At 47.2% G+C, this 18,404-nt stretch overlaps 1 protein-coding gene across 1 annotated transcript in view; it reads right to left on the bottom strand.

Moving 5' to 3' along the window:
• htr4 (5-hydroxytryptamine receptor 4) overlaps window positions 1-18,404 on the bottom strand; it is a 231,977-nt gene that overhangs the window by 101,875 nt on the left and 111,698 nt on the right. Inside the window, exon 3 of the mRNA XM_079529534.1 lies at window positions 7,063-7,176. Within this exon, the coding sequence (XP_079385660.1) occupies window positions 7,063-7,176 (114 nt within the window). The remainder of the gene's footprint in view (window positions 1-7,062; window positions 7,177-18,404) is intronic.

Below are 18,404 nucleotides of genomic sequence, written 5' to 3'. Positions count from 1 at the left end.
TCTCTCTCTCTCTCTCTCTCTCTCTCTCTCTCTCTCTCTCTCTCTCTCTCTCTCTCTCTCTCTCTCTCTCTCTCTCTCTCTCTCTCTCTCTCATTAGCAGGCAACTCCCTGACTATCTCTCTCTCTCTGTTTCTGGCACAACAGCGCCCCTACTGGCACTCATGAGTCACACATGAGTCACACACAAACATAGGTTAACACGGACATTGCTGTTCCTTGGAGTGGTTGCACCACTCAATAATACGATACAGAGACACCTCCCTGGCAATAACACCGAGACAGCTTGTTTATATGAAACGATTTTAAGATGACCCCATGTTATTCTCCATAGAGAAATGACTTCCGTGAACCAGGGGAAATCGAGGGGATGAGCGAGTGACGTCAGGACTTCGGCGTTCTACTGTCCACTGATGCTCGGCTGCATGACTTCAAAAAGGACAGTTTTTGAAGTGTGAGAGAGGATGGGGGCCTCTTTGATGTGGTCAAGGGAGCGTGTTACACAAGGAGGGAGCAGAAATTGAAAATGAATTAATTTTTATCTATATAGCACCTTTCCAAACATGTGGTTACAAAGTGCTTTACAGACAGGTCGCAAACATCAAACACATCAAACACATCAGAAACATCAGAAACAACAGAAACAACAGTACATTAGAACCGAATTTGTAGTCTGCTGGTAAACAAGTCGATCTAAGCAGCACACATCTTTGGCATAGAAATGTGTTTTTAAAAGAGTGACTCGGGAAAAAGTCAACACACATTTTAGTCATAGTTTTAGATGACGGAATCATCAACACTGGTTATAGACGTGGTCCTACAAGTGTTTGAACTCATCTTCTTCTTTTTTTTATATAAGTGTTTCAACTGATCTTTTTACTTTGCCAGGAGGAGGTTGGCATCATCATCACCAGACCTGAGGGATCGGGAGCTCGGGGACACGGTGTCGGTCTGTCGGAGGAGTTTGGAGAGGTATAGTGAGGAGCTAGAGGTCACTTGAAGTGCCTCGAAGGTATAGTTGATGAGTTCTTTCTTCGTTTTACAGAGAGAGCCACAGTGATATATCTCAAAGGAGTGGTGTGATTTGATGTGGTCTCTGGAGCCGGTACCGGAGAGAAATAAGTGAGCAGCTGAATTCTAAGAACATGTTGGACTTTACGGGAGGACTTTAGAGGTGATGTTATGAAGGATGCTGCTGCAGTGGTACGGTACGGCGAGCCGGGATGCAATAAACGGGTGAATGAGCAGCAGGGAAAGACAGAGAGGAGGGCCAGAGAGGTGGGACAATATCCCTTGAAAAAGGCTGGTTTTGTTTACGTGGGAGAGGATTGAAAGGGGGCTGCTGACAGGAAATACTACTACCAATAACAACTCTATTTGTATAGCACCTCCGATGCAGCCAGAAGTCCTTTACTGTCTTCTTTCCTGGGGGCGGCGGTGGCTCAGGAATAGAGTGGCCGATAAGAGCAACCAGATGGGGAACCATGAGGTTTAATCCCAGGCTCCCCCAGAGTTAGAGTCCAAGTGTCCTTGAGCAAGACGCTGAACCCCGGTTTCAGCGGTTTCTTCCGCCATCGGTGTATGAGTGTGTGTGTGTGTGTGTGTTGTCATAGCAATTTCAATGTAAACATAATTTAATAACACCCCTTTATAAAGAGTATCTTTGTAACTTTTCTCTGTAGGTTGCACTACAGCCATTTCCTGTGAGATTATCTCATCTGTCACACCGCTGTGGTGGTGTTTTTGTTTCACTCTGTTACTGTGCCATTTGTGAACCTATAGGCTCATGTCTTGAGGCTATAGAGTTGTGAATCTATAGGCTCATGTCTTGAGGCTATAGAGTTGTGAATCTATAGGCTCATGTCTTGAGGCTATAGAGTTGTGAACCTATAGGCTCGTGTCTTGAGGCTATAGAGTTGTGAATCTATAGGCTCATGTCTTGAGGCTATAGAGTTGTGAACCTATAGGCTCATGTCTTGAGGCTATAGAGTTGTGAATCTATAGGCTCATGTCTTGAGGCTATAGAGTTGTGAACCTATAGGCTTGTGTCTTGAGGCTATAGAGTTGTGAACCTATAGGCTCATGTCTTGAGGCTATAGAGTTGTGAACCAATAGGCTCATGTCTTGAGGCTATAGAGTTGGGGGTTGGCTGCTGAAAGCTATAAAGGCTGTGATCCTGTTGCTGTTCCTTGAGTCAGACTGGTCATGACAGGTCATGTAAGTCTCGGTCGGCTCCTTTACTCGAGTAAAATCCATATACTTCCAAACTCTGAATTATTGTGTTGCCTCATTATTAATGTATTGCCCTTCTGAGCATGTTGTCCTACAGACTGCCTTAACAGTGTGTGTGTGCGTGTGCGCGTGCGTGTGCGCCTGAAGGGGTGAGCGCAATGCACAATCTATATGTAAAGCGCTTTGGATAAAAGTGCTATATATAAATGCACCGTTTACGATTTACATAAAAATGGAAAAAAGGTAATACAGATATCCTGTTCTCTCTAGACCCCTCCCCTCCTTTCAACCTCATCTTCCTGCTGTGCCTCCTTTTAGATATACGCTTTGAACGTGCACATCATTCAAAGTGACAGGGCAACAGAGCAGTACATTGTATGGCGGCTGGCTCTGTCCTTTGAGCTCAGTGAAGAGGATTAGGCACCATGTTGTGTTCAATTATATACTATACTATAGTTTCTCCCCTCAGCTTCCCACTCTTTAGTGGAAATAGTAGATTATCGTGACATTTCCCCGACTCCACAAGACTCCACTGCGTCTTGCAAAGCGATGGGCGGATGGGCGGATGGTTGTGAAGTAAAATATTCGATGACTTTTCAAAGGTTAGTGAAAACGCTCTGAATCGCTGCAAGCGATGAGCAAGCTATAGACGATGTTTTAACGAGTGTTAACTCTGGCAGCCAATGAGCTAGTTACTTCTTTACCTCATTTTCCTACCCAATTTATTCGTCGTACAAATTTAATTCCTCCACCTGCCAGTCAGGAGCCACCACCGGGAGGGTCCGGGAGGTCCTCCCGCCCAAAACTCCCTGCTGACAGGCTCCGCCGCGTGAGCGCATGCACGCATGCGTGTGAGCGTGCATGCACGCACGCATGCGTGTGAGCGTGCATGCATGCACACATGCGTGTGAGCGTGCATGCATGCACACATGCGTGTGAGCGTGCATGCATCCACGCTCACACGCATGCAGATAATTCTTCCGTGTTGCTCTGATCTATGTCCTGGTTGAGCAGACAGCTGTTTGTCTCCACACACTAACAGGGTTTAATGGTCTGTTTATGACAGGCAAGATGGAAGGAGGACCTTCCACCAATCCCCTGACACTGGATGCTATTTATAGACGGCCAGGAGGGAGAGGGAGGGCTTCAATAGGGAGCCCGACCCACCGAGCGAGCGGCCGCTCAGCTCAGCTGAATGGCTGCTCGCTGCTTCCTGGGTGGTGAGCATCACATGCTGTCTGATGTTATCGTGAGAAGTGGCCAAGTTTGTGGTTCTTTACTCCATTCACACAATCGTTGCAGTACAGCTGTCTAAAAAGTCTAGTAGCTGTCTAAAATGCTTTTTTTGAGTGGTACAACCACTCCAAGGAACAGCAACGTCCGTGTTCAAGTGACTATGTTTGTGTGTGACCAGTACCAATGAGTACCAAAAGTGGCGCTGTTGTGCCAGAAACGGAGAGAGAGAGATAACACTGCACTGTTGCCTGCTAATATGAGAGAGAGAGAGAGGGGGGGGGCGACAGCGTTCTCAATACAATGAGACATTCAGGGACGTGCACGTATAAATGCGTCACGTCTCTGTGTGCGTCTGTGTGTGTGTGTGTGTGTGTGTGTGTGTGTGTGTGTGTGTGTGTGTGTACGGTTGTAATGCACGTAACTCGAGAACCGTTCGCCCCACCGACTTCAACCGGTCGGACCCACGGTTCTCCAGAACCACCACAAAAGGCTCTGGTCAGGCTCTGCCAGTGGGCCTAATCAGCCTAAATCCCCTCACCACCTGTGCAATTTCCAGCCTTTGCCTCAGCCAACTCTTCAGGCACAGGCAGACAGACAGAGAGTTATCCATGTGGGACACAGACAGATAGTTAAAATGGTTGCAATGACAACGGGTATTATTAGGTTCCCAAATTGCATCGTTCCCAAGTACTGTAGGCGGGTGGCCGACGTTACAGGTCTAGTAGACAGCCCCCTTGCCCTTTACCCGTCTGTAAAACAACTGCTCTCTCCAGACCACGAATGCAGCATTTACTATGGTGAAAAGAAATGCAAATGCCCTCCTCTCCTTTCCATGCCAGACCGGAAGGCAGCATTCAGGAGAATTATTTTTTTTCCCCCGCAGTCTCCTGAACTTGAACGCAGCATTTTGCATTGAACAAATTTGCTTCTAAATCCATGTCGTTACTAACCTGACTCCGCCAGATGGGGCAGCAGAGAGTACACTGTGTTCCCCCCTCCTGCTCCCATCTGGGAACTCTCAGGCAGACTTGATGCCCGGCCACAAAACGGCCTGGCCAATCAGCAGCAGCTAGAAGCTAGAAGCTGCTGCTAGAAGTTGCTAGAAGCTGCTGCTGATTGGCCAGGCCGTTTTGTGGCTGGGCATCAAGTCTGCCTGAGAGTTCCCTGATGGGAGCAGGAGGGGGGAACCCAGTGTACTCTCTGCTGCCCCATCTGGCGGAGTCAGGTTATGTCGTTACACCTGCATCTCCAAAAGAGTGCAGGGTTGCGCCCCGAAAATAGCAGATCTCCAAGCTCTCAACGCGTCGCGTTGCGACGCGTTGAGAGCTTGGAGATCAGCTATTTTGGGCCAAAAAGTGCCCTCTTACCCCTGCCTTTTCTTTCTTTACCAGTAGCAAAGCATACATTATTTATTAAGTACTGTACAATTTGAAGTATTTGTACTTTAATTGAGTATTTCCGATTCCCAGTACTTTAACTTCTACATCAGTGGTTGCCAAACTTTTTCATGTCAAGGACCCCCAAATTGACACTTATTAGCCCCGCGGACCCCCATTTGAAAATATATGCCAGGGACCCCCATAAGAGAAGGTTTTTACAGCTCTAGTGATTCTCAACCTGTTTAATTTCAAGGACCCCCAGTTTGACATGCATTATAGTCTACAGACCCCCTTTTAATGGCATTACTATCTCTGGGACCCCCAATTTATATTGTAAAATCAATGTTAACTCTGTGTGTTTAACTCTGAGAGTGTACAAATATAACGTCCATTTGGTTATATTTGTACACTCTCAGAGTTACAGACCCATAAGGGTCCATTTGGTTCCAAACTATCATTCAGCTGGGGACCCCCTTGAACTCCCTCAAGGACACCTGGGGGTCCCCGGACCCCACTTTGGGAACCACTGTTCTACATCCCAGAGGCAAATATTGTACTTGTACTTCAGCAGTGCGTGCGTGCGTGCGTGCGTGACGGGTAAAGAAGACGGAAGACTGTGAAATCAGTGTTTCAGATATAATTATTATTAGAGTCATTAGATGTAGTTTTCCTTTCCTGCATTTCTGGGAAATGTAGTGAAAATGTTGCCATAGCAACAACATGCAGCGATAAAGGGTTAATAAGACTTCCACAGTTCTGTTCTTTGTCAAGCACACTGCCACACACACACACACACACACACACACACACACACACACACACACACACACACACACACACACACACACACACACACACACACACACACACACACACACACACACACACACACACACACACACACACACACACACACACACACACACACACACACACACACGGTCGATGTGTGTGTGTGTGTGTGTGTGTGTGTGTGTGTGTCACCACCTCGACCGTGTGTGTGTGTGTGTGTGGATGGACCACCCCGATTTGTGTGGGAGAGTCCACGCTGACACATTCCTGTGTGCCACTGCATGAGTGTGTGTGTGTGTGTGTGTGTGTGTGTGTGTGTGTGAGAGAGTGTGTGTGCTGACACCTTTCTGTGTGCCAGTGTGTGTTTTTCTCACTTTTTCCCTGACCTGTGTCCACACACACACACACACACACACACACACACACACACACACACACACACACACACACACACACACACACACACACACACACACACACACACACACACACACACACACACACACACACACACAGTCAAGTGATGACAGGTCACCTTGTGAGCTCACGTGCCAGCCAGACAGACAGAGTCGTCCGGGGTGGGCCCACGGAGGATGGGATACAAACAGAATGGAATGAATCATGGCAATGACAGACAGCGTTTCCCTGCCGATGAAATGTCCCCCCGAGCCCCGGGATGACACATTAACCTTTACACGTGTTTCTCCTCTTTTGTCCTTCATGCATTCTTCTTCACAGCCTGTCACACACTCACTCTGTGCACACACGCACGCACGCACGCACGCACGCATACATGCGCACACGCCACAAACCCACACATGCACAGCACGAACCCACGCAGCACACCGATGCTATTAACTTTTCCTCTGCTATCTATGATTATAATCCTAGCCCTAGGCTAAAGGTACTAAAGGTGCTAACTACGTACATGTCCGTAGACAACCGTATACTCCAGATCTGAAAGCGGCGACCGGCAGTTTGCTCCGGTTGCTATGGAGAGCCTCCGTCCTCACCAGCTATGGGATTTTTAAATCCAGCTCCATTGAGCCTCCATTATAACAGGATTTTCAAAGCCTTAATGTATCTCTAAAGCTTCGAGCCGTCGCTCATCCCGACGATCGTAAATCATTTGTCTCATTTGTGAACATCGCTGCGGTCATGTAACTGCTTCTAACCAGAGCTAAGTGGGAGCCTCCCCCCCCCCCCCCCCTCACTGAATAACCCGGAAATGAAACGTGCATCGTAGAGTGCGGGCGGACGGGTGGCACAGGTTAGGTGTACACGCACACACACAAACATGCAACAGGCAGGCAGGCAGGCAGGCAGGCAGGCAGACAGACAGACAGACAGACAGACAGACAGACAGACAGACAGACAGACAGACAGACAGACAGACAGACAGACAGACAGACAGACAGACAGGTACCTGAGCTGGCGGTCCTTGCAGACGGCCGTCATCACCAGCAGGTTTCCCAGGATGCTCATCAGCATGACCAGAGACAGGAAGCAGATCAGGGCGATCCGCTTTGGCATGCTGTCGCTATGGAGACAACAACATGACAACCACAACGTCAGTGTCTGTGGGAATGTGTGTGTGCCTATACACACCAGACAACATGGCAACCACAACGTCAGTGTCTGTGGGAATGTGTGTGTGCCTAAACACACACCAGACAACATGGCAACCACAACGTCAGTGTCTGTGGGAATGTGTGTGTGTGCCTATACACACACCAGACAACATGGCAACCACAACGTCAGTGGAGGGGACCACCTGGGGGGTCCTTGAGGGGCGTTCCAGGCGGTCCCCCAGCTTAAATGATGGAGAGTCGGTAACCAAATGGACCCATCTTGCCAGCAAGGTGGTAACTACTGTAGGTGCAATTTCCCATTGACATTCATCCGAACAAGTCCTATATCTGATTGTATTATGCTTGTATTATCCCTTTCTATCTGAAAAGTGTTTGTTTCATAACAATCCACCGTAGACATGTTATGAGCTACTTCCTGCCAAGAAATTCAAGAAAAGTGTTGGAGTTTGGAAGCGCTCGTTGCGCATGTTGAATATCACTCAACGGCCCAGGCGCACCACCTTTGAATTAAGCAATATTACACGAGAGGGTGTGGGTTAACGTGATTATTGCCACGACAGTGATGCTGTCAGGAACGAGACAAAGGTGAGTTCCGCAAGCATCACTGAAGTGGCAATAATCACATTAAACCACACCCTCAAGTGTAATATTGCAATTATACAACAGTTAACCTTAAAACTAAGAAAATAGCTGAAAAAACATATTTTTTTAATGACAGATGTAGTCACTACGACCACAAATGTCCCAATAAACTAGCTAGCCTAGCCACCGAGTTTGCTAGCGCTCTGGGAGAAACAGCAGCTGCATTATTTGTTTTGATTAGGTGGTGAATGGTACTGGTTTAACCCACGGCTAGAAGGCTGTTTCAACCAATCAGATTGCTTCCTCGAAACGACCTGTGGTATAATTTGCACATAATGCAGGAGGCAGCAGGAGGTTGCTTTACTGATAACGAGCGCTTCCAAACTCTGACACTAATATAATGACATAGTTCAATGTTGAAAATGAGTGGCATTCCCCTTTTAAAAGATCAAATTGTGCTTAGTTGTGGCTATTGTCTGAGTGTTCCCTTAAATTTAGACAGGCCCTTTAGTTGGTTACAACAATATTGTATGAGTCACTGGTAAATGGTGCATTTATATAGCGCCTTTATCCAAGGCGCTTTACATAGATTGTGCATTACATTCACCCATTCACACACACATTCATACACCGATTGCGGCGGAAGCCATGCAAGGTACCAACCAGCACATCGGGAGCAATTTGGGGTTCAGTGTCTTGCCCAAGGACACTTCGACATGTAGACAGGAGGAGCCGGGATTCGAACCGCCGACCCATGGATCATTGGACGACCTGCTCTACCTCTTGAGCCACTGCACACCCGGGAACCGAACCCGGGTCTCCCGCATGGAAAGTTAACATCTTAACCACTAATCCAAAGGGATAAATATCCCTGTGACTCGGGGGGAGATATTACACTTTGGAGGCCATCAGGCTGAGGCTGTGAGCCACTCTGCTACATATATATATATATATATATATATATATATATATATATATATATATATATATATTATATCAAAAAAATACTTAATACTTTGGTATGAGCAATGGATGAAAGTTTTATTTCGCCATCAAATTGCTCTAACATCCTAGAAATAGAATCACTGATAAATGTATCCTTGGGAAAATCCTTGAAAGTTTTCGTTCAGACAGAAGTGAATGAAGTGAATGAAGTGATAGCATCAACTCTACTTTACTGTCTGTAAATCACCGCTAAAGTGCACCATGTGATGCTTCATTCCCACGGCGCGACCTTGGCTCGGCTCTGGACTTGTTTTAACCCATTTAGACCCGAGACCAGATTCTACAAATGTCTTCTAAATCCTGACAGCTTTCTGAAAAACCCTATGTTTCTGTCTGTGTCAGTGCAGGTTCTCAAACTATTTCATGCCAAGGACCCCAAGAATTCGTATGTATTCGGCCACCGACCCCCATCTGAAAATGTGTTGTTCCAGGGACCCCCCCCCCCCCCCTGAAAATATGTTGTTCCAGGGACCCTCCCCCCCCTCCCCCTGAAAATATGTTGTTCCAGGGACCCCCCCCCCCTGAAAATATGTTGTTCCAGGGACCCTCCCCCCCCTCCCCCTGAAAATATGTTGTTCCAGGGACCCCCCCCCTGAAAATATGTTGTTCCAGGGACCCCCCCCCCCCCCTGAAAATATGTTGTTCCAGGGACCCCCCCCCTGAAAATATGTTGTTCCAGGGACCCCCCCCCCCCCTGAAAATATGTTGTTCCAGGGACCCTCCCCCCTCCCCCTGAAAATATGTTGTTCCAGGGACCCTCCCCCCCCTGAAAATATGTTGTTACAGGGACCCTCCCCCCCTCCCCCTGAAAATATGTTGTTCCAGGGACCCCCCCCCCCTGAAAATATGTTGTTCCAGGGACCCTCCCCCCCTCCCCCTGAAAATATGTTGTTCCAGGGACCCCCTCCCCCCCCTGAAAATATGTTGTTCCAGGGACCCTCCCCCCCTCCCCCTGAAAATATATTGTTCCAGGGACCCTCCCCCCCCCCCTGAAAATATGTTGTTCCAGGGACCCCCCCCCCTGAAAATATGTTGTTCCAGGGACCCTCCCCCCTCCCCCTGAAAATATGTTGTTCCAGGGACCCCCTCCCCCCCCCTGAAAATATGTTGTTCCAGGGACCCCCCCCTGAAAATATGTTGTTCCAGGGACCCTCCCCCCTCCCCCTGAAAATATGTTGTTCCAGGGACCCCCCCAGAAGCAAAGATATGAGTTATAAACGTTCACTGTGCAAGGTACCAACAAATGTTGTTCCAGGGACCCCCCCCCTGAAAATATGTTGTTCCAGGGACCCCCCCCCCCCCCTGAAAATATGTTGTTCCAGGGACCCCCCCCCCTGAAAATATGTTGTTCCAGGGACCCTCCCCCCTCCCCCTGAAAATATGTTGTTCCAGGGACCCCCTCCCCCCCCCTGAAAATATGTTGTTCCAGGGACCCCCCCCTGAAAATATGTTGTTCCAGGGACCCTCCCCCCTCCCCCTGAAAATATGTTGTTCCAGGGACCCCCCCAGAAGCAAAGATATGAGTTATAAACGTTCACTGTGACAGAATAAATATATTCAATTCAATTCAATTCAATTCAATTCAATTCAATTCAATTCAATTCAATTCAATTCAATTCAATTCAATTCAATTCAATATTATATTCAAAGACTTGCGCCACATTTGCACGATTTGTTTTCAAAGAATAGCAGATCAAATGATGGCTAAAGTGGCTAAAAGCTATAAGGGTGGCGCCGATGCGGTCTAAATGGCTTAACCAAAAGTATTTCACGATGCCGCGACTCCAACCGCCAGGAGTTATGAGCTCAAGCACGGCTGAGAGGTGTGTGTTCTCCCTCGGCCTTGTTTTACACTGGTAATACATTACGGTTTAAGCCATTCTGGGCGGGAACCCCTTCTGGTGTTTACAGCATTATGTTACACTTTAGCTGGTGAAAAATAGCAGATCTACAAGCTCGTAGCGCGGCACCGCGCTACGAGCTTGTAGATCTGCTATTTTTTTTGAAAAATCGTGAAAATGTGGTGCAAATCTTTGAATATATATTCTTTCAGAGCGATTTTTTTTCTTCTGGGGGGGTCGGGTCCCTGGAACAACATATTTTGAGATGCAGATCGGCGGCCAATTTCATATAATTCTGGGGCTCCTTGACATGAAATAGTGACATAGAAACATAGGTTTTTCAGAAAACTGTCGGGATTTAGAAGACGGTCTCGGTCTAAATGGATTAACCCCTTTTGGTGTTAGCATCATGTTATGCTTTAGCTATTGAAAAAGAGCAGATCTACAAGCTCATAGCGCGCCACCGAGTGGCGCGCTACGAGCTTGTAGGTCTGCTATTTTTTTTTTTAAATCGAAGAACGACTGACATAGAAACCAGAGTAGTATAAAAGAGAGTAATGACACTCCCGTTGACTCTCATTGTAACAATGGAATGCCGAAGTGCTCATTCTATCTCAATGGAATAGTTCCAGCCATAGGAGCAATGTTTGGAACTATAGCCCATATAGGCACCCGCTTTGCGGCGAGATCAAAGTGTGTCATTGTGATGAATTGAACATGGTGGACCCTATTGTAAACAAGTGTAATGCTTAATTGGGTCGTCCACTGACAGTTAACAGCCTTTGTATTGAGTTTGTGTACTGTAATTCTGCAAACTGTTAATAAATATTTCAATCAATCAATCAATCAAGTCACTGCTCTCTTACTACATTACTCTGATATAAAAATAGGTTTTTCAGAAAACTGTCAGGATGTAGAAGACATTTTTTTTAATCTGATCTCAGGTCCAAATGTGTTAAAGCCCCTCTGGATGCTTGTAGTTTCTCACCCTCCGGGCCTTGACGAGTGGAGGAAAGAAAAGGGATCCCACTCGTTTTAACGGAACACCCTCTCATAGCCTTCTTTTAACGGAACACCCTCTCATAGCCTTCTGGCTCTTTGTTCCCTACCGCGGCTCGTGGTTCAGGGGTAGAGTGACCACTAGGGGGCGGCGGTGGTTCAGGGGTAGAGTGCCTGGATGGTAACCGCAAGGTTGCCAGTTCGAACCCTGTGGGCTCCCCCAGAGTTACTGTCGAAGTGTCCTTGAGCAAGACACTGAAGCCCTAATTGCTCCCGATGTGCTGGTTGGTGCCTTGCACGGTTTCCGACTGCCATCGGTGTATGAATGGGTGAATGTAAAGCACAATCCATGTAAAGCGCCTTGGATAAAGGCGCTATATAAATGCACCATTTACCATTTACCACAGTTTTCACGTGTTCTTCGCTGAAAATAGATTGCATTTAGATTGATTGCACTTTCAACCGTTGCTTTCATGACTTATCCTTTATTATGACTCACCCATCCATCCACACACACACACACACACACACACACACACACACACACACACACACACACACACACACACACACACACACACACACACACACACACACACACACACACACACACACACACACTTGGCAGAAGAAGTGTGAAAGTAATGCAGATCGTGCCCCTCACTGCGACACCATGTTACAATTTCCACGCTTGCTTTGAAAAACGGCATCTTAAATAAAAACCCCTGCAGACATGAAGGAATAACGGCACTGTTCGGCGCATCGATGCGGTTTCTGTAAGTCAGTCGTTTCATTTCTAAGTTGTGAGCCGTGAGTGTTACTGACAGCAGAGGACTATTATCCTCTCTTAGGTTGAAATGTAGGCTTTTTTTGTGACAAATGAGACAGATTCTCTCATCCGAGGGCTATGTACACCTCTCTCTCCCCCCCCCCCCCTCTCTCTCTCTCTCTCTCTCTCTCTCCCCCCCCCCCCTCTCTCTCTCTCTCTCCCCCCCCCCCCCCAAGCTGAAAAAATAAAATCTGCCGGCCTCATCACGACGCAGTGATGAGGTGTACTGTTGAAGGTCGCTTACTTCTGCTCTTAAAACTCCAGTGCCTCGTCGGCTGCAAAACTTTACCAAGCCATCCATGACAACTGTACCAAACACGGGCGGTAACACAGGGTTAGGTTTAGGGTGTAACAGTACGTTTAAACAGCGGGCGAGCATCGGCCGACACATCGCCCGTTATCGCCCCAAAAATATGAATTATTTGTATATTTTTGGGCAACGTTCCTCCGCCCCACTTTTCGACCATCGCCTGTTCGCCTGCTATCGCCGGTAGTCTCCGGGTACCACAGACCAGGGTTTCTCAACGTTTTTTGGCTGGGGACCCCCCGGAAATGCTTTGGCCATGTCTCGCGACCCCCGCCCCGCCTCCCTCCACACAACCAATACAAACTTTTATTTATTTTTTACTTTTTTTCAATAATTTGGGGACCCCCCAAAATGATTTGCCATAGACAAATACTTCCGGAAATTGTGTCTGGCTGTCGTGCGCTGTTAAAACGTACTGTTAGGGTAGGTAATAAATTGTGTCTGGCTGTCGCGCGCTGTTAAAACGTACTGTTAGGGTAAGTAATAAATTGTGTCTGGCTGTCGCGCGCTGTTAAAACGTACTGTTAGGGTAGGTAATAAATTGTGTCTGGCTGTCGCGCTGTTAAAACGTACTGTTAGGGTAAGTAATAAATTGTGTCTGGCTGTCGCGCGCTGTTAAAACGTACTGTTAGGGTAGGTAATAAATTGTGTCCGGCTGTCGCGCGCTGTTAAAACGTACTGTTAGGGTAGGTAATAAATTGTGTCTGGCTGTCGCGCTGTTAAAACGTACTGTTAGGGTAGGTAATAAATTGTGTCTGGCTGTCGCGCGCTGTTAAAACGTACTGTTAGGGTAGGTAATAATCGGACAAGGTGACGCCGAATGAAATGTTCCATTGTGTAATAAGCTTTCACACACAGGCACATGCAGGCACTAGTCTACGTGCACTGCAGGCACGCACCCTCCGTCCACATGCACACACACTAGTCTACGTGCACTGCAGGCACGCACCGTCCGTCCACATACACACACATGCGGAGGCTGAAAAGCATGTGTGTGTATCTTGGAAACAGAGGAGAGGCACTAGAGAGAGAGAGGGAGAGAGAGAGAGAGAGAGAGAGAGAGAGAGAGAGAGAGAGAGAGAGAGAGAGAGAGAGACATGCATGTGTACACAGCCCTCGGATGACATCAGATCCCCATGACCCTTGACCTGTAATTGAGCTGAGCACACGACGGGCAATCAGTGACTATCAGCCTCAATTAGGCCCTCAGAGGTAGATGACAGGACGCCAGGGAATACCTCCACCATACTCTAAAGTAGCCGTCTGGGGACCACCAGTCCTTGAGGGGCTTCCAGGTGGTCCCCATGTAAATGAGGGAGAGTTGGTCTAACCAAATGGACCCTTATAGATATTAGGTCTTTAACTCAAGAGTTAAATCATTGTAAAACATCTGTATTATTTAATTTACAATCTACACAAATTAGAGAATGTCAAATATTTGTTTAAAAAAATCTTACCCAACAGCAACAACAACATTGTCTAAGTTTTGGGTCTGAGAGGCTAAATGTCATCAATGGTGGTCCGTGGCTCAAATGCTGAATGAATAATGGACCTTGATATGAAAAGGTCTTTGGTATGACCCGGCCGGGGATCGAACCCCCGACCTCCCAGTTTCAGGGCGGACACTCTAACCACAAGGCCACTGTCTGGCCTCTACACCACCATAAGACCTGACTTTAATTTAAATTCAGTTGTGTTGAATCTGTTCCATTAACCCATTTTGGGGCAGGAACCCCTTTTGGTGTTAGCATTATGTTATGCTTATGTTATGTTGTAGGTCTGCTATTTTTGAAAAGTCGTGAAAATGTGGTGCAAATCTTTGAATATATATTTCAGAGCGAACATTTTTAACTAAAATATATGCTTCTGGGGGGGGGGGGGGGGTCCCTGGAACTACATATTTTGAGATGGGGGTCCGTGGCCCAATAGAGATAATTCTGGGGGTCCTTGACATTAAAAAGGTTGACCACAACTGACATAGAAACATGGGTTTTTCAGAAAACTATTAGGATTTAGAAGCCTTTTTTTAATCGCCATCAGTCCAAAATGGGTTAATGGACTTTGTTCACCTGTTTGAAGAGGATGAGTTGAGGTAGAGTACTTACAGGTAGAGTACTTACAGGTAGAGTATTTACAGTAGGCATAGTGATCAAGACGTGAGTGTAGAGAGACAGACATATACTGTATGTATGTATGTACTGTATATTGTTGCAACCGTAGGTCACAGAGTACTATGAAAACCTGCAAAAAACATGTCTGTCCGTCCGTCCATCAGGTCACGCCACCATGTATGGCCGTCAGCCTGTTGCGGCTCCTGACACGTCACACCACCATATATGGTCGACCCTCCATAGATGGCCATCTCCATATATGAAGATCACAACACTGACCTCATCAAACCCTGGATAGCCATACATGGAGAAGACTGGATCATCACCTATAGATCTGAATATATGGAGCCGGCCAGCAACTCTAAATCTGACCTCAAACCTCAAACCCTTAGGATATCCATATATGGAGCTGACCTGTTCTGACATTCCATATGTTGTTCTGACCTCATCAAACCCTGTACACTCAAGACACACTCCATATATGGCCAGTACAGAATTCATTCCATATGTTGATCTGACCCCCCCCATACCAAAGCGCCAGCGCTCGCCCAGCAGTCTGCCGTCACCCAGGCGAATGTGTGCACGCGACCCCACCCTTTAGGGCGTCTTGCTGTTATGTTTGTACAGTATTTATTGTCTTTTCTTTTTGTCATTTTTAACTCAAATCTTTGCTTCGGAGGGGTTCCTGGAATAACATATTTTCAGATGGGGGGTTGGTGGCCAATTACATATCATTTTTGGGGTCCTTGACATGAAATATTGAGCACCACTGATACAGAAACATGAGGTATTTCAGAAAACTGTCAGGATTTTGACGTCAAGCCAAAATGGGTTAAAGTCAGACCTATACCACCATGAACAGGACGGGTCGTGGTCCAGTGGACGCTCCGGGCAGCTCATACCAGCTGCCGTGCCAGGAGAGCACGCACGCACGCACGCACGCACGCACGCACGCACGCACGCACGCACGCACGCACGCACGCACGCGCGCGCGCGCGCGCGCGCGCGCGCGCGCGCGCGCGCGCGCACGCACGCACGCACACACACACACACACACACACACACACACACACACACACACACACACACACACACACACACACACACACACACACACACACACACACACACACACACACACACACACACACACACACACACACACACACACACACACACACACACACACACACACACACACACACACACACACACACACACACACACACACACACACACACACTCCTCTACTAGGAGAGAAAACAGCTGGTGTTACCGGCGATTCTAATTATAGATCAGGTGACAGGTGTTTTCTTGTTTTACCTCAATTGCACCTGAATAAAACCCAGCTTTATATCTGGCACATCTGGCACTGAAACAAAGTAATTGAGCCTTGCCGAGCCATGCAGTCCATTATAGGGACAGGAGCCTATCTCCTGTTTCTGTAGCGTGAGGTGGCTTGTTGCGAACGCAGTGAGCACTAACTATAGAAGCTTTGGTATCTTTTTGGAGTCTTTGGTATGCCCCCGGGCCGGGTATCGAACCTCCAACTCCCAGGCTCAGGGCGGACACTCTTAAGGGACTGAAACATACTTCACACTGAACTATAACAAATCATCCTGTTCAAAGTGAACAAGGTGGAGCTTTAATTAGCAGCTTGTTACTCAAGGACAATGTGACAGGAAGTGTGCAGAGGTGAGATGTTCCGACTAACTTTAATTAAAAGAACAACAGCTTTCCTGACATTGGGTTTGAAGTTTAAGGTCAATGCAAAATGATCTAGGCCAGTGCTTCCCAAACATATAGGGTCGTGAGTAGAGATGTCCCGATACTGTATCGGTATCGGGAAAACTATCGGATCCGCCCTTATTTGTCATATCGGGTCATATCGGTATCGGTGAATATGCCAGTCTAATTAGTCAGAAGGTTCATTGTTCCGAAATTGCTATCCCTATCTCTAACCCTAACCTAAACATAACCCAAACACGGGAGCAGTGCATGTTCGCCAACCTTAATGCATGTTCCGACTAACGGGACTTCGGATCTATGGGCAGTTCCCGTCTGACTCCTCAGCCAATGGGAGTCTGAACGGCATAAAAAACCCACACTCTGAGCGCCGCTATGCAGAGCGAGTGGCAACAGAAGCTAATGGTATGAGCTAACCGGAGCTACAGGAACGCCATAACAAAAAAACGCGAGTGAACCGACAAAAGAACGTCGGAAACGAACAAAAACGGACGCTACGAGAGCCTGTTGCACCTGGCAGTTTATTGTTGTTTTTTTACCTTTACTAAACTAGAGTGAAAATACATTCCCGGGGGAAGACACCACATTTCTCTTTTGGGTCTCAAGCTGAACCGGTTTGGGAGCCCCTGCTCTGGAGGCCTTTAAACGTTAAACGTTGGGAGTTCAGACAGCCTAGAAGAACATATCAGATGTCCTCCCACTGAACAGGTCTGCAGTGTCCTCTGATTGAATCTAAAGAGCAGACATCCAGCGCTGATGACTGGGCCAGCCCAGGACCATGGTGGTCCCCAGAAATAAGGCCTGAATCATGGGTGAGAATACCAATCTATGGGCCATCAGTAGGCAGCTCACTAGGTGAGACAGACAGACAGACAGACAGACAGACAGACAGACAGACAGACAGACAGACAGACAGACAGACAGAAGTGATTTAGCCTGCTCCAACCATTCATAGATCTGCGTCATAATTTCTTTTCAAACCACCAGACAAATTACTCTGTGCATTGTGTGGGAAAGAATTGCTCTGTCACACATTTATTCCTTTTATTTTTGGTCCTTTAACTGAGCAGTGCTGATGGTAAGTGAGGGAGGAAAAATAATCTGTGTGCATGTCGTAAATGGTAAATGGTAAATGGTGCATTTATATAGCGCCTTTATCCAAGGCGCTTTACATAGATTGTGCATTACATTCACCCATTCACACACACATTCATACACCAATGGCGGCGGAAACCATGCAAGGTACCAACCAGCACATCGTGAGCAATTAGGGGTTCAGAGTCTTGCTCAAGGACACTTCGACACTAACTCTGGGGGAGCCCGGGTTTGAACTGGCGACCTTGTGGTTACCATCCGGAAACTCTACCCCTGAGCCACCGCCGCCGTCATAGGCAGACCTGTATCCCGAGAGAAGACAGACTATGCACCCACTGCACACAAAATGAAGTGGAAACCGAGCTACACTTCCTAACCATCTGTCCATTGTACCAAGACATCAGAGACACATACTTCCCACAGATTACAACCACACACGGAGATTTTGAAAACATGACCAATGACAAAAAACTCCCATATCTGCTGGGCGAAGTACAACAATGTGCAAACACAGCAGCGAGATTCGTGAGTTGCTGTGATAGGAGAAGGATATCAAACGGAACACAACCACCCTAAAGACTAATCATTGTGTATATTCCTGCACTATACCTGCATCCAGTGATCTTGGTACAATATAGAAATCGATCTATTGAAGATTCTG

Source organism: Electrona antarctica (assembly GCF_951216825.1).
Source record: "Electrona antarctica genome assembly, chromosome: 19".
NCBI lineage: Eukaryota > Metazoa > Chordata > Actinopteri > Myctophiformes > Myctophidae > Electrona > Electrona antarctica.
Note: the sequence above shows the minus strand (reverse complement) of the source record. Positions and strands in the feature narration are given on the sequence as shown.